Below are 19,102 nucleotides of genomic sequence, written 5' to 3'. Positions count from 1 at the left end.
TCTAATGCAATCTAGGATAATCTGTGAATCTTTGAATACTTCCTTATTTGCTCTAGAATTGAAATGTTGCATTTTCTTGATTCCTCCAAGAGGCTTCCACATTCCAGTTTGTCTCTGTCAACCCATGTGCCTCTGTCAGCTTATGAATTTTCACTATCAAGTGCTAATGAACTAATCATCCGTTGAAGCTTTCATCCGTTGATGCCTTATCCGTTGAGGCTTTATCCGTTGAAGCTTTATCCGTTGATGCACTTATCCGTTGATGGATATTATCCGTTGAAGCATTAGAGACATCCGTTGAAGCTTTGTTTCTTATCCGTTGAAGGTCTTCAATATCAGTTGATACTTCTTCACTTATACAAAATTACAAAGAATGAAATATTTACAATTAGCCCTCCTATTTGCATATCCACTAGTAGTCAACATGACTGATACTTTCCTACAACATCTAAGAATTACAACTTGAATCCAGAGAATGAAATGTGCTACAATACTAAACTTTTTGCTAAGTAAAGCTACTCCTTCAACGGATAGCCAAGATGGTCTTATCCGTTGAGGCTACAAACACTAGATTTCTACTTAAGTGTTTTGTTTAACTTATCATCATAATAATACACATATTCCTAACAATTTCACTAAGTGGATTGAAGCTAAACCTTTAGCCAAGATCACTACCAAGCAGGTTGCACAATTCCTGTAGGAAAATATCATGTGCAGATATGGAAAATATCACTCACAAGCTGAACGTAGATCCAAATTGAAAGACTGTGAAGTAGAAGAAAAGAAGTTTTGCTCCAGAGAGACAGGAAGCTATTAAGCAAGAAGTAGAGAAACTCTTAGAGGCTGGTTTTATTGAAGAAATATAGTTTCCGGAATGGTTAGCAAACTCTGTAATGGTAAAGAAGGCTAATGGAAAATGGAGAATGGGCTATTGTGTTGGGAGAATTCAACATAAAGTATAAGCGACAAATGGCGATAAAAGCCCAGACCTTGGTTGACTTCGTGGTTGAATGTACCATCCCCGACCAAGAAGTCGGGGGGAAGGAAAGTATTGAACCTCAGGGTATAGAGAGAAAAGAGGATAATGAAGTGGAGCAGAACGGGGAGAAGGAGTATTGGGTTCTCTATTTTGATGGAGCATCAAAAATAAATTCGAGTTGGGCAGGGATTATTTTAATAAGCCTAGATGGGTTCCTGATTGAATATGCCATGAAGTTAGACTTCCCAACCATAAATAATAAAGCTGAGTATGAAGCTCTAATAGCTGGCCTCGGCCTAGCAGGAACATTGAGGGTCAAGAACTTAAAAGTCTGTGGGGATTCAAAGCTTGTTATATCCTAGGTCAAGGGAGAGTTTGAGGCAAGAGATGAAACAATGGCTAGGTATTTCCGCCTACTAAGGGATGTGATGTTTCAGTTCGATGAATGCCATGTAGAGCACATTCCAAAGGAGGAAAATGCTAAGGCAGATGCGTTGTCTATGTTCGCTTCATCAGAGATAGAAAAGAGTTCAGGAAGTGTGTACTTTCACATTTTGAAACCACGGAGCATTGATGTTAAGCTTGTAACCACTATAGGGATGGGGACATCATGGATAGATCCCATTAAGACCCATATTCAAACTAGTTGGCTGCCAAACGATGTGACTGAAGCACAAAAATTGGTTGTTCGAGCGCTGAGATATTACCTGATCGATGGGATTCTGTACAAAAGATCTTATATGGTTCCTTATTTAAGATGTCTCAGACCAGATGAGGCATGTTTGGCTCTCAAAGAAGTATATCAAGGTATCTGTATGCAACACTTGGGGGCAGAGCATTGGCATATAAGATAACCCATTTAGGCTTTTATTGGCCAGGGATGATGGTCGATGCCAAAGACAATGTGAAGAAGTATGAACGTTGTCGGAAACATGCACCAATTGTCCGACAACCTCTTGAGATGCTGACTTCCATCAACTCTCCCATCCCTTTTGTATGGTGTGGAATGGATATACTTGGGCCTTTTCCCATGGCCACTGCTCAGAGGAAGTTCTTGATTGTAGCTATTGATTATTTCACTAAGTGGATTGAAGCGAAACCTTTAGCCAAGATCACTACCAAGCAGGTTGCACAATTCCTGTAGGAAAATATCATATGCAGATATGGAAAATATCACTCACAAGCTGAACGTAGATCCAAACTGAAAGACTGTGAAGCAGAAGAAAAGAAGTTTTGCTCTAGAGAGATAGAAAGCTATTAAGCAAGAAGTAGAGAAACTCTTAGAGGCTGGTTTCATTGAAAAAATATAGTTTCCGGAATGGTTAGCAAACCCTGTAATGGTAAAGAAGGCTAATGGAAAATGGAGAATGTGCGTGGATTTTACCGATCTGAATGATGCATTCCCAAAGGATTGTTTCCCATTGCTAAGAATAGATACATTGATAGACGCTACTGCTGGTCATGAGATGCTGAGTTTTATGGATGGATTCGGTGGATACAATCAGATTTCGATTCATAAGGATGACATCCCAAAGGTATCAATCATCACTGACTTTGGTGTTTTATGTTATCTTGTTATGGTGTTTGGTCTCAAGAATGCAGGTGCTACCTATTAAAGGTTGGTAATAAGATTTTCAAGGATCTTATTGGCAAAACTATGGAAGTTTATGTTGACGACATGTTAGTCAAAAGTTTGGTGAAGACTGATCGCATAACCCATTCGAGGGAAGCCTTTGAGGTGCTGAGATACCACAAAATGATGCTAAATCCTGCAAAGTGTGCCTTCGGAGTTGGATCTGGAAAGTTTTTGGGACTGATGGTCTCTAAGAGAGGAATTGAGGCCAATCTTGATAAAATAAAGGGCTATCCTGGATATGAAACCACCACATTCCGTAAAGGACGTTCAGAAACTCACTTGAAGAGTTGCAGCTCTGGGACGATTCATCTCCAAATCCAGAGACAAGTGCTTGCCATTCTTTAAATCCCTAAAGAAGGTTAAAGATTTCATATGGAATAAGGAAATCCAGGAGGCGTTTGAAGGATTGAAGAAATATATGGTTCAAGCCCCGTTATTGGCCAAACCAGCTCTGAATGAAACTTTATACTTATACTTGGCCGTTTCAGAAAATGCCTTAAGCGCTGTATTGGTCAAGGAGGAACTTAAAGTCGAGAAACCCATATACTTTGTTAGTAAAATTTTGCATGGAGCTGAGTTGAATTATTCGACTATTGAAAAATTTGCTCTAGCTTTGGTGATGGCCTCAAGGAAATTATGCCCTTAATTACAAGCTCATAAAATTGAATTGCTAATGAATCAACTATTGAGAAACATTTTTCACAGTCCTAAAGCTAGTAGAAGGCTGATTAAATGGGCTATTGTGTTGGGAGAATTCGACATAAAGTATAAGCCACGAATGGCGATAAAAGCCCAGACCTTGGTTGACTTCGTGGTTGAATGTACCATCCCCGACCAAGAAGTCGGGGGGAAGGAAAGTACTGAACCTCAGGGTATAGAGAGAAAAGAGGATAATGAAGTAGAGCGGAACAGGGAGAAGGAGTATTGGGTTCTCTATTTTGATGGAGCATCAAAAATAAATTCGAGTTGGGCAGGGCTTATTTTAATAAGCCTAGATGGGTTCCTGATTGAATATGCCATGAAGTTAGACTTCCTAACCACAAATAATGAAGCTGAGTATGAAGCTCTAATAGCTGGCCTCGGCCTAGCAGGAACATTGAGGGTCAAGAACTTAAAAGTCTGTGGGGATTCGAAGCTTGTTATATCCTAGGTCAAGGGAGAGTTTGAGGCAAGAGATGAAACAATGGCTAGGTATGTCCGCCTAGTAAGGGATGTGATGTTTCAGTTCGATGAATGCCATGTAGAGCACATTCCAAAGGAGGAAAATGCTAAGGGAGATGCGTTGTCTAAGTTCGCTTTATCAGAGATAGAAAAGAGTTCAGGAAGTGTGCACTTTCACATTTTGAAAACACGGAGCATTGATGTTAAGCTTGTAACCCCTATAGGGCTGGGGACATCATGAATAGATCCCATTAAGACCCATATTCAAACTAGTTGGCTGCCAAACGATGTGACTGAAGCACAAAAATTGGTTGTTCGAGCGCTGAGATATTCCTTGATCGATGGGATTCTGTACAAAAGATCTTATATGGTTCCTTATTTAAGATGTCTCGGGCCTGATGAGGCATGTTTGGCTCTCGAAGAAGTACATGAAGGTATCTGTGGGCAACACTTGGGGGCAGAGCATTGGCACATAAGATAACCCGTTTAGGCTTTTATTGGCCAGAGATGATGGTCGATGCCAAAGACTATGTGAAGAAGTGTGAATGTTGTCGGAAACATGCACCAATTGTCCGACAACCTCCTGAGATGCTGACTTCCATCAACTCTCCGATCCCTTTTGCTATGTGGGGAATGGATATACTTGGGCCTTTTCCCATGGCCACTGCTCAAAGGAAGTTCTTGATTGTAGCTATTGATTATTTCACTAAGTGGATTGAAGCTAAACCTTTAGCCAAGATCACTACCAAGCAGGTTGCACAATTCCTGTAGGAAAATATCATGTGCAGATATGGAAAATATCACTCACAAGCTGAACGTAGATCCAAATCGAAAGACTGTGAAGCAAAAGAAAAGAAGTTTTGCTCCAGAGAGACAGGAAGCTATTAAGCAAGAAGTAGAGAAACTCTTAGAGGCTGGTTTCATTGAAGAAATATAGTTTCCGGAATGGTTAGCAAACCCTGTAATGGTAAAGAAGGCTAATGGAAAATGGAGAATGTGCGTGGATTTTCCCGATCTGAATGATGCATGCCCAAAGGATTGTTTCCCGTTGCCAAGAATAGATACATTGATAGACGCTACTGCTGGTCATGAGATGTTGAGTTTTATGGATGGATTCGGTGGATACAATCAGATTACGATTCATAAGGATGACATCCCAAAGGTATCACTCATCACTGACTTTGGTGTTTTTTGTTATCTTGTTATGGCGTTTGGTCTCAAGAATGCAGGTGCTACCTATTAAAGGTTGGTAATAAGATTTTCAGGGATCTTATTGGCAAAACTATGGAAGTTTATGTTGACGACATGTTAGTCAAGAGTTTGGTGAAGACTGATCGCATAACCCATTCGAGGGAAGCCTTTGAGGTGCTGAGATATCACAAAATGATGCTAAATCCTGCAAAGTGTGCCTTCGGAGTTGGATCTGGAAAGTTTTTGGGACTGATGGTCTCTAAGAGAGGAATTGAGGCCAATCTTGATAAAATAAAGGGATATCCTGGATATGAAACCACCACGTTCCGTAAAGGATGTTCAGAAACTCACTTGAAGAGTTGCAGCTCTGGGACGATTCATCTCCAAATCCAGAGACAAGTGCTTGCCATTCTTTAAATCCCTAAAAAAGGTTAAAGATTTCATATGGAATAAGGAAATACAGGAGGCGTTTGAAGGATTAAAGAAATATATGGTTCAAGCCCCATTATTGGCCAAACCAGCTCTGAATGAAACTTTTTACTTATACTTGGCCCTTTCAGAAAATGCCTTAAGTGCTGTATTGGTCAAGGAGGAACTTAAAGTCGAGAAACCCATATACTTTGTTAGTAAAATTTTGTATGGAGCTGAGTTGAATTATTCGACCATTGAAAAATTTGCTCTAGCTTTGGTGATGGCCTCAAGGAAATTGTGCCCTTAATTCCAAGCTCATAATATTGAAATGCTAATGAATCAACTATTGAGAAACATTTTTCACAGTCCTAAAGCTAGTAGAAGGGTGATTAAATGGGCTATTATGTTGGGAGAATTCGACATAAAGTATAAGCCACGAATGGCGATAAAAGCCTAGACCTTGGTTGACTTCGTGGTTGAATGTACCATCCCCGACCAATAAGTCGGGGGGAAGGAAAGTACTGAACCTCAGGGTATAGAGAGAAAAGAGGATAATGAAGTAGAGCAGAACGGGGAGAAGGAGTATTGGGTTCTCTATTTTGATGGAGCATCAAAAATAAATTCGAGTTGGGCAGGGCTTATTTTAATAAGCCTAGATGGGTTCCTGATTGAATATGCCATGAAGTTAGACTTCCCAACCACAAATAATAAAGCTGAGTATGAAGCTCTAATAGTTGGCCTCGGCCTAGCAGGAACATTGAGGGTCAAGAACTTAAAAGTCTGTGGGGATTCGAAGCTTGTTATATTCTAGGTCAAGGGAGAGTTTGAGGCAAGGGATGAAACAATGGCTAGGTATGTCGGCCTAGTAAGGGATGTGATGTTTCAGTTCATTGAATGCCATGTAGAGCACATCCCAAAGGAGGAAAATGCTAAAGGAGATGCGTTGTCTAAGTTCGCTTCATCAGAGATAGAAAAAAGTTCAGGAAGTGTGTACTTTCACATTTTGAAAACATGGAGCATTGATGTTAAGCTTGTAACCCCTATAGGGCTGGGGACATCATGGATAAATCCCATTAAGACCCATATTCAAACTAGTTGGCTGCCAAACGATGTGACTGAAGCACAAAAATTGGTTGTTCGAGCGCTGAGATATTCCTTGATCGATGGGATTCTGTACAAAAGATCTTATGTGGTTCCTTATTCAAGATGTCTCAGACCTAATGAGGCATGTTTGGCTCTCGAAGAAGTACATGAAGGTATCTGTGGGAAACACTTGGGGGCAGAGCATTGGCACATAAGATAACCCGTTTAGGCTTTTATTGGCCAGAGATGATGGTCGATGCCAAAGACTATGTGAAGAAGTGTGAATGTTGTCGGAAACATGCACCAGTTGTCCGACAACCTCCTGCGATGCTGACTTCCATCAACTCTCCCATCCCTTTTGCTATGTGGAGAATGGATATACTTGGGCCTTTTCCATGGCCACTGCTCACAGGAAGTTCCTGATTTTAGCTATTGATTATTTCACTAAGTGGATTGAAGCTAAACCTTTAGCCAAGATCACTACCAAGTAGGTTGCACAATTCCTATAGGAAAATATCATGTGCAGATATGGAATTCCCCGTATCCTGGTCAGCAATAATGGGACACAGTTTAACAATGAAGAGTTCAAAAATAATTGCGAGGTGAGTGAGATCGAGTTGTGGTTTACCTCCGTAGCTCACCCGCAAGCCAATGGGCAAGCGGAAGTGGCAAATCGTATAATTTTAAATGGGCTGAAGAAGAGGATCGAGAAATCCAGGAATAATTGGGTGGATGAAATACTCCCAATACTTTGGGCTTATCGGACTATTTGTAGAGTCACAACTGGAGCAACACCCTTTATGTTGTTGTATAGGGAAGAGGCGGTTATTCCTGTGGAGATATCGCACTCGTCTCCCAGAATCCAAGCATACAATGCTGAATAAAATGAGGAAGGGAAAAGGCTAGCCTTGGATGTAATTGATGAAGTACGAGATGAGGCACATGCAAAGATAGTGGAATATCAAAAAAAGGCTTCATTCTACTATATCTTAAGGGTGAAATAAAGGTTCTTCAAACAAGGAGATTTGTTCCTACGAAATGTGGAAGCTTGTGGAGTAGGGAAGAAAGGAAAACTCGCCCCTAGTTGGGAAGGGCCATACAAGATCAAGAGTGTTCAAGGAAAAGGATCCTACAAGCTGGAGACTATAGATGGTTTTGAAGTTCCAAGAACTTGGCACGCTCAAAACCTGAAAGTATATTACATATAAGTCTGGCGGGAGAGATGTTCATTTGTCAAAAAGGCAAATAGGTTTAAAAGCACATGGAACTTTGCTTGCTTAGGATTTTATGTTTTGTAAGACAAATATTTTCAAGTTAGTTTTACCAAGACTTGTGTAAGAGATGAATCCCAAGGGGTTATGAAATTTTTAAATTTCCAATGAGTGATATTAAGTTCCTATCGAACACAAGGTTATGACAAATGAACTAAATGCGTGAATTCCAATAAGTGCATAAAGTTTGATAAATAAACTAAGTACAAATAAGAGATACAAAGTTCAATAAATAAGATAGTCTCTAGGATAAATAGGATAAATAAGCCATGCAGCGCTAATAAAACTCTAGGGAGCAGAGGTGCCCTCGGCATCCATGTCGTCATCTCCTCGATTCTCGCTCGACGTATCAGCGGTGTCAGTCTCAAAAGAAGAAGAGCTGAAATCCGCTGCTCCGGCCCTGGAAGACGACTCTAGAGGAGGGAGAAGCTGGTCCTAGGGGATATCATCCGAGATAATTACATGAGTACAAAACCTCTGTACTAGAGTCTTATCATCGGGGCACACGTAGTCCGCCAGGTTAATGTTGGGACAAGTCTCGTTATTGGTCCCAAGGGTCGTGTCCCAGTCAGTCCTAAAAAACCCAGGGAACACTGTTTTATCCCTAATCCTCATGGATTGAGTAAAATCCTCCGAGTCTAGATAAGAATGAATCACTATATCCTTCTCTGCCCTCAGAGTGACTAGCTCGGCGTTTGCTTCTCCTATCTCCTCCTCCTTGCGCTTCATCTTCCTCTCGAGTGAAGCATAATTTCTCTGTTGCCTCCTGAGGGCATTGTCAGCATTATCCGAGGCCTGCTTTCACGACTCAGTTTGCCTCACAGCCTCTTGGAAATAAGTATTAGACTGAAACAAAATGATAAACAAAGAGTGTAAGGCTATAGAAAACTACGAGTATATAAAGGAAAAAGGAGTTTAAGAGTAGACACCATACTAAGGCAAAAGACTGAGCGCCCATAAGCTTTATCCTCTCCAAATCTGGGCCTGCCACGATAACAGTGAAGTCCTTATGGGTCACAAAGTGGTAGGACCAATCCCAGGCATGTTTCGTGGATCCATCCACGGTATCCCCTCTACGAAACCCCCAGAGAGGCTGGAAAGCACCGGTGGCAACAGAAGTTGGAGCAGCAGCAGAAGCAGGAGCAGTTGGGGTTTCAGTTCCCCAGAAGAAGCCTCCACCATAGGCTCCTTATGCTTCCTCAAAAAACTGGGCTCCAGAGCCTTGCCCCAGGGATCAAACCCCGCGAGCCGGGCCTTTTTCATCCTCACTGTTTCCTCAATGGCAGGCAAGTTATCCTCATTGATTTCCTTAGCGGCTGTAAAAGCAAAGGAAAAACTAAAATAAATGGTGTCAATAATGCATGAAAGAAAATGAAAATAAGAAGGAAAGAAAAATACCCTGTACAGAAACTGAGGAAAGCTCCACTTGAATCAGAGAAAACTCCTCTAATAAAGTCCAGCTGGAAGTTTCGCCGTTATCCTTAATAAGCTCATTATATATGATAGTCTCTTCGGGGGACAGGTGAATGATTTGGGGCTACCATCGCTGACCTTCCAAAGGAGGATATGAAGAGTGTGCCCCAGTCTCCATTCTCCCACCTAAGCCCGATAAAGTTATCTCTCCAATGTTGATTATTATCAGGAATTGAAGCACTGTTAAAATTTCGTTTACATTTGGGCCTTTGTCTAATGTAAACCCAGCCATAAGAATTTTGAGAACTGTTGTAACACTGGAAAATTTTTCTAAATACAGCTACCGAGAGAGGAAACCACTTCTAAGACACAAGACCATGAAACATAAAATGTTTCTCCAGGCATTAAGGGGAAGCTGATAAGGACTAATTTGTAAGTCTGCTAATAAAATAGGGATGAACTCATGAAAAGTAAACCTAAGCCCAACAGTAAGGGCATCTATATAAATGAATAAAGTGCCAGGCTTCCAGTGGCATGTGCGATCGCCACCTTTAGTAGGAACTATCCTAAGAGGGGGACGAACGTTATAGATTGTGTTAAGCTTATTGATAGCATCTACGTTATACCATTTGTAACAGTAGTCAAATGAATCTAAATGAGCATTAGATTGGTATTCATCCCCCTAGTGTTAATCATGTCTAGCAACGACATATAAGAAGAGCGGAATTCGATATCATTACCTCGTTTGGAAGCAGAAGCGATCTTAGCTGCCCTGTCAGAACTCTTATCCACCATTAATGGAGGTAGATGAAAACTAGAAGCTTTGGAAGGAGGAGAAAGGTGGCCGGAAAAGGCTGGTTCCTAACCGGAAAAATTCTTGAACGCTGAGAGAGAGGAGGAGAGCTTTGGAGAGTGACAGTGAGAAATGAGAAAGTGAAGTGTGGGAGTTCACTTTACTGAGGTCACTTCACTCCCCCCCTTTATCTAGCCACTATTATCCTGTAAATGGGTCGGTGAAACAGGAATTTTAACCGGTTATAGCCGGTAAAAAGCCCATTTGGCCCAAATCTACATAATTCTAGAAGGATCTAGAGGATTTTTGGGAAAATAAAAACAAAAATTTGATTTATATAGTTGCTACAAGAATTCAGAACATTCTGGATTTTGGGCTTAGAAGCCCATGAAAGAAGGCGCAAGACAGTTAAGCCAAGCTCACATAATTGAGCCCCAAAGATCAAAGGCCCAACAAGAAGGCCTAGAAAAATCGAGCCCGGAAAAGGGAAAATTCCTGTAAACATTGGGCCCAAGGAAGGCCCATGACAACAAAGCCCAGAAGAATTAGACCCTAGGCTTGAGCCCAACTATTGTAAGCCTAATACAGATGAATGGCCCAAAAATTAAAAGCACAGTAAAAGGCCCAAGAATTGAAGTTTGGCCCAATTAAAAGTCAAGAAACATACATCCTAACCTAATTTCGGTCATGATTATGATTTAATTCCTGGTCGACAACATCTGCTCGAAAATACCATCGATCAGAAAATAATGGCCCTTAATTCGGTTAGATTAAAGGGACAAACAATAGGTTTTGAACGAAAATTCAATCAAGAATTCTGATCGAAGGTTTCTGATCGAAAATTCCACGAGCAGAAAATACTAGGCTATAATTCGATCAAAAACTAAATTAGGAAATAAATCCTGACCGATTTCGGTCAGGATTCTGGTTGAATAAATATGGTCGAAATCATGAATGACCAGGATTAAATGGGAGTGTTATTAGGTGAACACAGAAATAATCCTGATCGAATTTTAGTCAGGATTCTAGTCGACTGCTTCTGCTCGAAAAGAGCCAAAGGGAGTGTTATTCGACCAGGATCCTAGTCGAAAGGATATTTAAAAAAAGAAAAAAAATTCAAGAAAGTTGCAAAAAAGTAAGGAAATTTCTTAAAAAATACTGGAAATTATGAATATTTTTTGGAAATTAGGAATAAATCCTGTAAATTAAGGAAATTCCTTAAAAATTCCTGGAAATTATGAATATTTTCTGGAAATTAGGAATAAATCCTCTAAATTGAGGAAATTCCTTAAATAATAACAGAAAAATTATGAATATTTTCTGAAAATTAAGGAATAATATCCATAAATCATGGAAAATTACTTGAGAATTCCTTTAAATTAGGGAAAAATCCCAAAAATTAAGGTAAAATTCCTGAAAATTAGGGAAAAATCCCAAAAATTAAGGGGAAATTCCTGAAAATTAGGGGAAAATCCTAAAAATTAAGGGAAAATTCCTTAAAATTAGATAAAATTCCCGGAAATTAAGGAAAAATACCAGAATATTCCTAAATAATAGGGATAAGGTAAAGGAAGTAATAGGGAGTTTCCAAAACAACCCTGAAGCCACGTACAAGGAAAATCATTGTAAATATGTAGGTCGCTCTACACTTTACGCAAGAAATGATACACTGTAAGGGAACAAATGAACTTAACTTCTGTAAAATCTTTACGGTTTCCCAGAATTTGGGGCGCAAATGATGGGGATAAAATAATTCTTAATTAATGTTGCATTAATTACATCTAGGACTGTAAGGCCCATTAAAGAAGGCCATATTATGACATTCAGACCAAGAAGGTTAACATATTGATCAGGCTTGATGAAACAAAGAATGCCCAATAGCCCTGAATATTAATTAATTTCATAATTAGTTAATAAGGGATAAATCAGCTTGTTAATAAAGTCCAAATAAGGACACAACTCCTTGGAGATTGGACTTCAAGAAATCCCGTAGGATAAGGAATCAACTTTCTGCATTATAGGACTCCAATGTCCATTCTAATTCTGAGACTTGTTACCCGAGTCTCATAACCCTAGTCCAATTCAAGGACTCCCAGCACCTATATAAGGGGTCTCACCCCACGAATCAGAACTACATTTTTTGACTTGATTCTTGGCAAATAGCAAGGTACGTAGGCATCTTATTAAGGCAGATCGAGTCACGAAACACAAGAGCAGTCAAAACGAGCCTCGAAGCTCACGAACCCTAGCATTAAATATACCCTAATTTTTTATCCATAACATATGTGATAAAGTTGCAGTGTTGATCCCAAGATCAATACCTTAAATAATTTACATCAATTAAAATTGTATGTTAACCTATTTCACATTTGACTCAAAATCAAATTTGACTATTTGGCAATAAATTATCACATGCTTCATTTTAAAGATACATTTGTTTGAATTTGATTATAATTGAATGGTTAAATAATTAATTTTCAATATAGAAATATAAATATTAAAAAAAGAATAATTTGTACCTCCTATTATAAAAAGATAAATTTATAATTTTTTATTTATAATTGTTGCACAATCAATTATTGGTGTAGAAATTTATTTACAAATTTCATCTAGAATATCCTTAATTGATGCTAATTAATTTCTAAAATATATGATCTAGATGTAATATTAAAAACGAGATCAATATTTTATTTGGTCATGAAGTTAATATGATATGTTAAAATATTTTACATGACCTCACATATCAATTATCAGCAATCATATCTTTTAATTTGTTAGGTTATTGGGATTAGATGATTACCATTGCAATCTTTTCTGCTTCATAAGTAGTACAAATATCGGCTCTATGGGAGTATTCTATTCACTTTCCACATGTTAAGATTACCTTTCAATTTATGTCTTACAATTTTTTATTTAAATTTTTCTATTCGTTTCCTTTGCTTTATAACATTGTGAAAGATCATTTTTCATTATTTGTTTTTTAATACAAAGTTTCAGAAAGATGGCAGATATGTGTGATGAAATATCAACACTTGATACAACACGAACTTCTTGGAAAATTAAGGTACGGGTCACAAGAATGTGGCCATCCAACGCATCTGCAACGGAGATGCAGAGAGAAACACTTAAAGGCTACAATTTGATTTTTCTTGACGAAGATGTAAGTACAAAAACATGGAAGTATTTATTATAGCTTTCGGAGTTATATTTGTCTTTATCTAATAATTTTTTAAATGTAATTATGTTATCATAACTAAACACGGGTGTTGTTTATTTTTATAGAACTGTCATGTGCATGTCTTTGTCTATGCTGATCAATGGAAAGCTATTAAAGATAAAGTAGAAGACGGAGCTCTTTATGTGATAACAAACTTCCATACTAAAGAGGCAAAAGAAAACTTGAAACCGGTGTCGACAAAGATTCTGATCAACTTTTCTCACTCGACCACTGTTGAAAGAGTTCTTGAGGATGATTTTGTAATACCACGTCACAAGTTTAAGTTTGTCGATTTGGGAGACTTGCTAAGTATTTCAAGTAAAACACCAGATGATTAGTTTGCTGAATATTCAACAGGTTTTCTATAAACATTTGATCCAATTTTCTTTCTGCATATTTGTTAATTATTACCTTTTATAACAATTGACAATTAAGAATGACATTTATTTGATGGTGTGAAAATTCTTAATTAGATATGATTGGAGTAATGGAAGATTTCATACCTGTTGATGATATCAAGACCAAGTATGGCATGAAGAAAATAGCTAAATTTTGTATTACAGATGGAAGGTCATATATCAAACTTTGTTTCTTATTGATTATAACCTTTACCTTTAATTTTTTTATAACATTATTTATTTTAATAATTCTTAACATAAATTGAACACTCATAAAATTTTTAGGGACTCTCATACCATCATTATGTGAGGAGATCTTGCTTTGAAAACTGATGCTACTTTTAAAAACATTTTGACGCATCCAATAATTATCATCTTGACAAGTGCGAAGTTGAAAGTGTACAAAAGTATAATTTCGAGATAATCAAGAATATTATTTTGGTGTTTATTATGATTATAACAAACTGATATGGTAATGAATATTTTCAGGTTCAGGTGAGGTTAGTACCTTACCATCTTCAAAGGTGTTCTTGGATTTGGATAATATTTTTGTGATTGCAATGCATCACAGGTACAAATTTTCCCATGGATTAAACTTTAATTCGTAGAAAATTATCTTTGCATTTATACTTATCTATATAATCACTTTGTGAGGGCTTGATGAAGAAGGATATACTACTTCCCGGAAAATAGTTGCAGCACCACCCAAATCTGTTGTTACTCTCGGTATCGAGACATTGCCTGGATTAAGTGAGAAAGCAAGCACAGTTGTTGCCAATGTTTATTAAGTTTGTTATTTCTTATAGCTCTTATGTAAACATAAAAAAATATTACACTAAATTACAATCTAAGTATATGATCCTGGTTTTGGTATGGAAGCTTTTTTTCTCAACTGTGAAAGTTCAGAGTATTGAGGAAACAGATTGGTGGTATAGTGGATGCATTGATTGTGAAGGAGAAGTTGAGAAATCTGGTACTATATTTAAGTGTACATTGTGCCCAAAAGTAATGCTTGATCCAGAAAAAAGGTATCATATCAACCTATTTTTGCAATCTATAGTTTACATATGTGAAGTTATTTATTATGTGGGGATTTTTACTATTTTATAAAATGATATCACAACAGATATAAGATTGTCATCCTCGGAGAAGACTCTACTGAAGTGCTTAACTTCATTTTGATGGATCGCGCTGTCAAAAGGTTGATGGGAATGACTGTTACAAAGATGATTGCATCATTGAATGTAATGTATCTCTTTATTACACCTTACATTTGTTAATAAATTTGTTAAATTTTTTAGCATCGGCCTTCTAATCAAACATTCAATGTTCTTATTATAAATGAATCAGTCAAGTACTACTTTTCCCAAAAATATTAAGGAAGTCTGTGGAAAAGAAATCAAGCTTAAAATTCAGATTTTTGATGATAATATTAAGTCAGGAAGTCGGCTCTTTTATGCTATTGATGCTTATAATTCCTCAAACTTTATATCTTGGATGTTTGGTGCAGCAGTTAGTGGTATCAAAAGTGTGTATAATGGTTTGAGTACTTCAATTCGGTTTATTATATTTTTCAGTTACTTTCAAATGCCTATTTTTTTGTACTCACTAAAGTATTATTATTTTTAATTTTTTATCTAGAGCAATATGGTAGATTTGGAAGATTCAGGCAACACACCAGAGTCCCAATTTTCGACAACCAAGAAGATCAAATTAGTGAGATTACTATTTTCATTAAGTTGATTTTTTAAAATGATTCCTTAATATGTCATTTTTTATACATGTTTAAATCGTCATTACAGAAAAAATAATCTCTGCTATTGCTTGAGCTTGAGGTAGTTTGCCGTCATGGATCTTTTACAAATTGCAGAGCTTGGACCATAATTTTGGAGTCTTTTATCTATTTTAGGGATAATGAATAACTAGAGTTTTATGGACTTTGTCACAATATCAGCCCACGGTTACTGTTTTCAAATTTTGAAGTTTTTTCCTATTACATTTGCTTTAAATGTTATGGATGTTTCATGTATGGTGAACGCAAAGTTTCTGTGTCGAGAAGGGCATCTTAAGACATTTTTAACCACAAAGGACTCCACAACAAAATGGAGTGGTTGAGAGGAAGAATGGAACATTGGTTGAAGCTGCAAGGACTATGCTTAATGAAGCCAATCTTCCTACCTACTTTTGGGATGAAGTAGTTAACATTGCATGCTATACTCAAAACAGAACCCTGATCAACAAAATGTATGAGAATACCCCTTATGAGTTAATGGCCAACAAGAAACCATCAGTGAAATACTTTCACGTGTTTAGAGGAAAGTGCTTTGTGCTTAAGGATGATGAACATCTTGGCAAGTTTGATGCTAAAGCTGAAGAAGGTATCTTTTTGGGCTATTTTTTGTAGTCAAAGGCTTATAGGGTGTATGTGATTAGTGATCAAAAGGTTGTGGAAAGCTTTAATATAATATTTGATGATGTCAAGCTCCCAAGTATTCAGAAGGAAGATGATAGTGATAATCTTGATGTTGAAGATCTTTCTGATGGAGAAGATGAACCTGAAGTTGTTCTAGACAATAACAATGATAATGGCAATGATCATGATTATCATAATTCTGATGCAGATAGTAATGCCCCCAAATCCGGGGTCAGAGGATTTGGTCATCACTATGAAACCTCAATCTAAATCAACATGTTAAATCAATAAATAAATGCCAACGGAAGATATTTAGCAAAATGACCCCAAACTAATCCAATATATTTTAAGTTTACAGTTCTAGAAACAAGAATTCTAAATTCCACCAATAAAGTTTCACTTTCTTTTTCTTTTAAAAATCTTTTCAATAAATTCCCAAACTCAAAACTAAATCCGCTAGTATAACTCTGAAAAGAAGTATACTAGTCCCAACTTTAAAATAACACAATTATAATATAATATAATATAAACAACTTTACATAACAGAACTTACACTAGCCCGCAAACCCTGGACCAACCACCTTCCAAGAGCTTCTTATTTGTTTCCCCGAATTACGCGGCTAAACAATGCAAGCTAATCCTCACTAGAGGTTAAATTTAAAAACAGGCAAGTATGAGCGGAAGAAATGCTCAGCAAGATCGTTATAACATATATAGGGTCTTTTTGATTTTAAACCGACATCTGAATTAGAGCAGAACATTTAAAATCATAATTGCTGAATCATAAAATTTTAGTTGAGGAACCCCACAATTGATTCCTTAATTGTATTCAAAACCCTTTTGATATTTTCAAGAGAAATGCTTCAGCAATACTTTGAATCTTGATGAGAATAAAACTCGTAAAACTGTGTTTACGGAAATATCGTAAACAACAATAACAACAAGAAGCAATGATTATGGATTGAATCATAAACTCATTCAAAACCGAACTCTTGATATTAATACTTATTTTGTTGTCATATCAAATTAGATATCAATACGAACTTTGATGCTCACAACATCCCATACTGAAGTCAGCATCAATCATCTATACTAATACCACCTTTGGTATTTAACAACAATGTAAGCATCGACATAAATCAAAAAACTGAATCAAAACTGCATTTCACTTTTAATCCAAAACAGAAACTGTTGATAAATCATTTATTCTATGAATATCAAAACGATATGATAATTTAGATTGGAATCCTCGAACGACGGTGTGTTGTCGCCGGTGATCACCCACGGCGCAATACCGGTATGCCGAAGCATATCCAACTAAACAAATGGGGCACCCAAGGCACATATCGGCTTAAAGGTATTTTATCTTGTATAATACCTAAATCTCTGTTGGACCGCCGCCACGGCCTCTTACGCAACCATCCAATCTTAAAACATTTTATTGAAAGGGGTCATAATACTCGACACCCTTATAAACTTTTATTCGCCCATTTACTTGGGCAGAAAAACCAAAACAACGTCATCTTTCTCAAAATTCAAAACATTTATAAATCCAATAATTTGATAAGTAAAATCTCTTAGCTATTTTGAACATAGAATAGCAGAAGAATACTTGCATAAACAGAATCATTTAATTCAGCGATATGTAAAACATTTATCTATTCTGAACTGAGAATAGGGAAAGCAATACATGCATAAGAATATTTAAAATAAATATCACTTGAACAATAAGTGATGATAGGGATACTTGCCTTTTGTTTTTTAGGAGTTAGTCACACTCGCAAAAATGCATCTATTCTGACATTCGGTCTCAAAACATCACCGTCTTTCACTTCGCTAAATCTCTGATCTGCTACTCATGCAGTGCTCCAACCCAATATTCCATACTATTTAAATCTAGTCTTCATCCATTCCATCTGGTCCTGATCGTCTTGAAAGACTCATACCTATAATTAAAAGATACAACTTTAATCGTCTAAACGATAATTACTCGACGAACTGCGCGTCAAAATCCTATCGTCTACCCATACGATAGCCCACACATAAAGGAAATAACCAAATACAAGACTCATGACCCACATACGCATGTAATTCATATAGCACGTAAACATATAACTCACATATCACATAATTCATATAATATATGACTCGGTTCATTAAAAAAGTTCGACTCAGTACGTTTAAAACTGAAATCAGGTCAAAAATATGACTTTTAGATAAATAAGCGACTCAGAACTGACTTGCAAAACAAGAGACCTTTCGAAACAAAAGAGTTTGGGTCTCAAAAGTATTTTTAATGAAAGCGGAATATTTTTCTGAGTCTATATGCGTTCGTTTCGTATTAAACGGATGAACGGTTTATTTTCTACGAATAAAATAAGAATAATTAGGAATAAATCAAATAAATATTAATTGATTTTTAAATACCAAAATATAATTTTTAAAATCTTAAAAACAATTTTTAGGAATTATTTGAATTAATTATAAATAATTGAATCAGATTATAATTTTTGAAAATAATAAAAGAAAATAATTTTAAGAATTTAAAATAATCAATTAAATAATTGGTTATTTTGGATTTTAAAAAAAACCGAATTTAAAATAATCAATTAAATAATTTTTATTTTGGAGTTTAAAATAATAACCAAATGTTTTTTTTTTAAATTTAAAATAACCAATTTTTAGAAAATAGAAAAGAATTTTGAATTAAAATAAAACAGAAAATGCAGAAACAGTATTCAGGTTGGGGGTTTGGGGGAAAATATATCAAAGGCGGGTCGAAATAAAACGAAACGGGTTACAAACCCGGACTCTGAAGAACAGCCGCCGGGAAATTCTTGAGGGTACTGGAATCTGGAAAAGCTCAAGAAACCGGCGAACCTCATGCGGACTTCCGGCAACCTCACAGACCATCCATTTCGATCATTCAAAGCACTAATCCGTCCCAGTCCCTTCAATAACAGCCCGACAATTCGTTTAACAGGCTAATAACTACAATCAACCAACGACTCGATCCTTCCGGCCAAAACGAAGAACAATCCGGCGACCACCGATTCATTTTCCGGCCAACACCGATTATACGCAATACTCAGTCAAATCGGATGATCAATATCACAATTTAAAGCTCAGGTCGATT

At 36.9% G+C, this 19,102-nt stretch overlaps 1 protein-coding gene across 1 annotated transcript; it reads left to right on the top strand.

Moving 5' to 3' along the window:
* Window positions 1–12,939: 12,939 nt before the first annotated feature.
* On the top strand, window positions 12,940–14,932 carry LOC141665716 (uncharacterized). The gene is made up of 6 exons (XM_074471701.1): window positions 12,940–13,098; window positions 13,221–13,464; window positions 14,043–14,124; window positions 14,360–14,581; window positions 14,680–14,797; window positions 14,855–14,932. The coding sequence occupies exons 1-6, from the start codon at window positions 12,940–12,942 to the stop codon at window positions 14,930–14,932; spliced, it is 903 nt and encodes a 300-aa protein (XP_074327802.1).
* The last annotated feature ends 4,170 nt before the right edge of the window (window positions 14,933–19,102 follow it).

This window comes from Apium graveolens, chromosome 6 (assembly GCF_009905375.1).
Source record: "Apium graveolens cultivar Ventura chromosome 6, ASM990537v1, whole genome shotgun sequence".
NCBI lineage: Eukaryota > Viridiplantae > Streptophyta > Magnoliopsida > Apiales > Apiaceae > Apium > Apium graveolens.
This window is presented reverse-complemented; position numbering and strand designations above follow the sequence as displayed.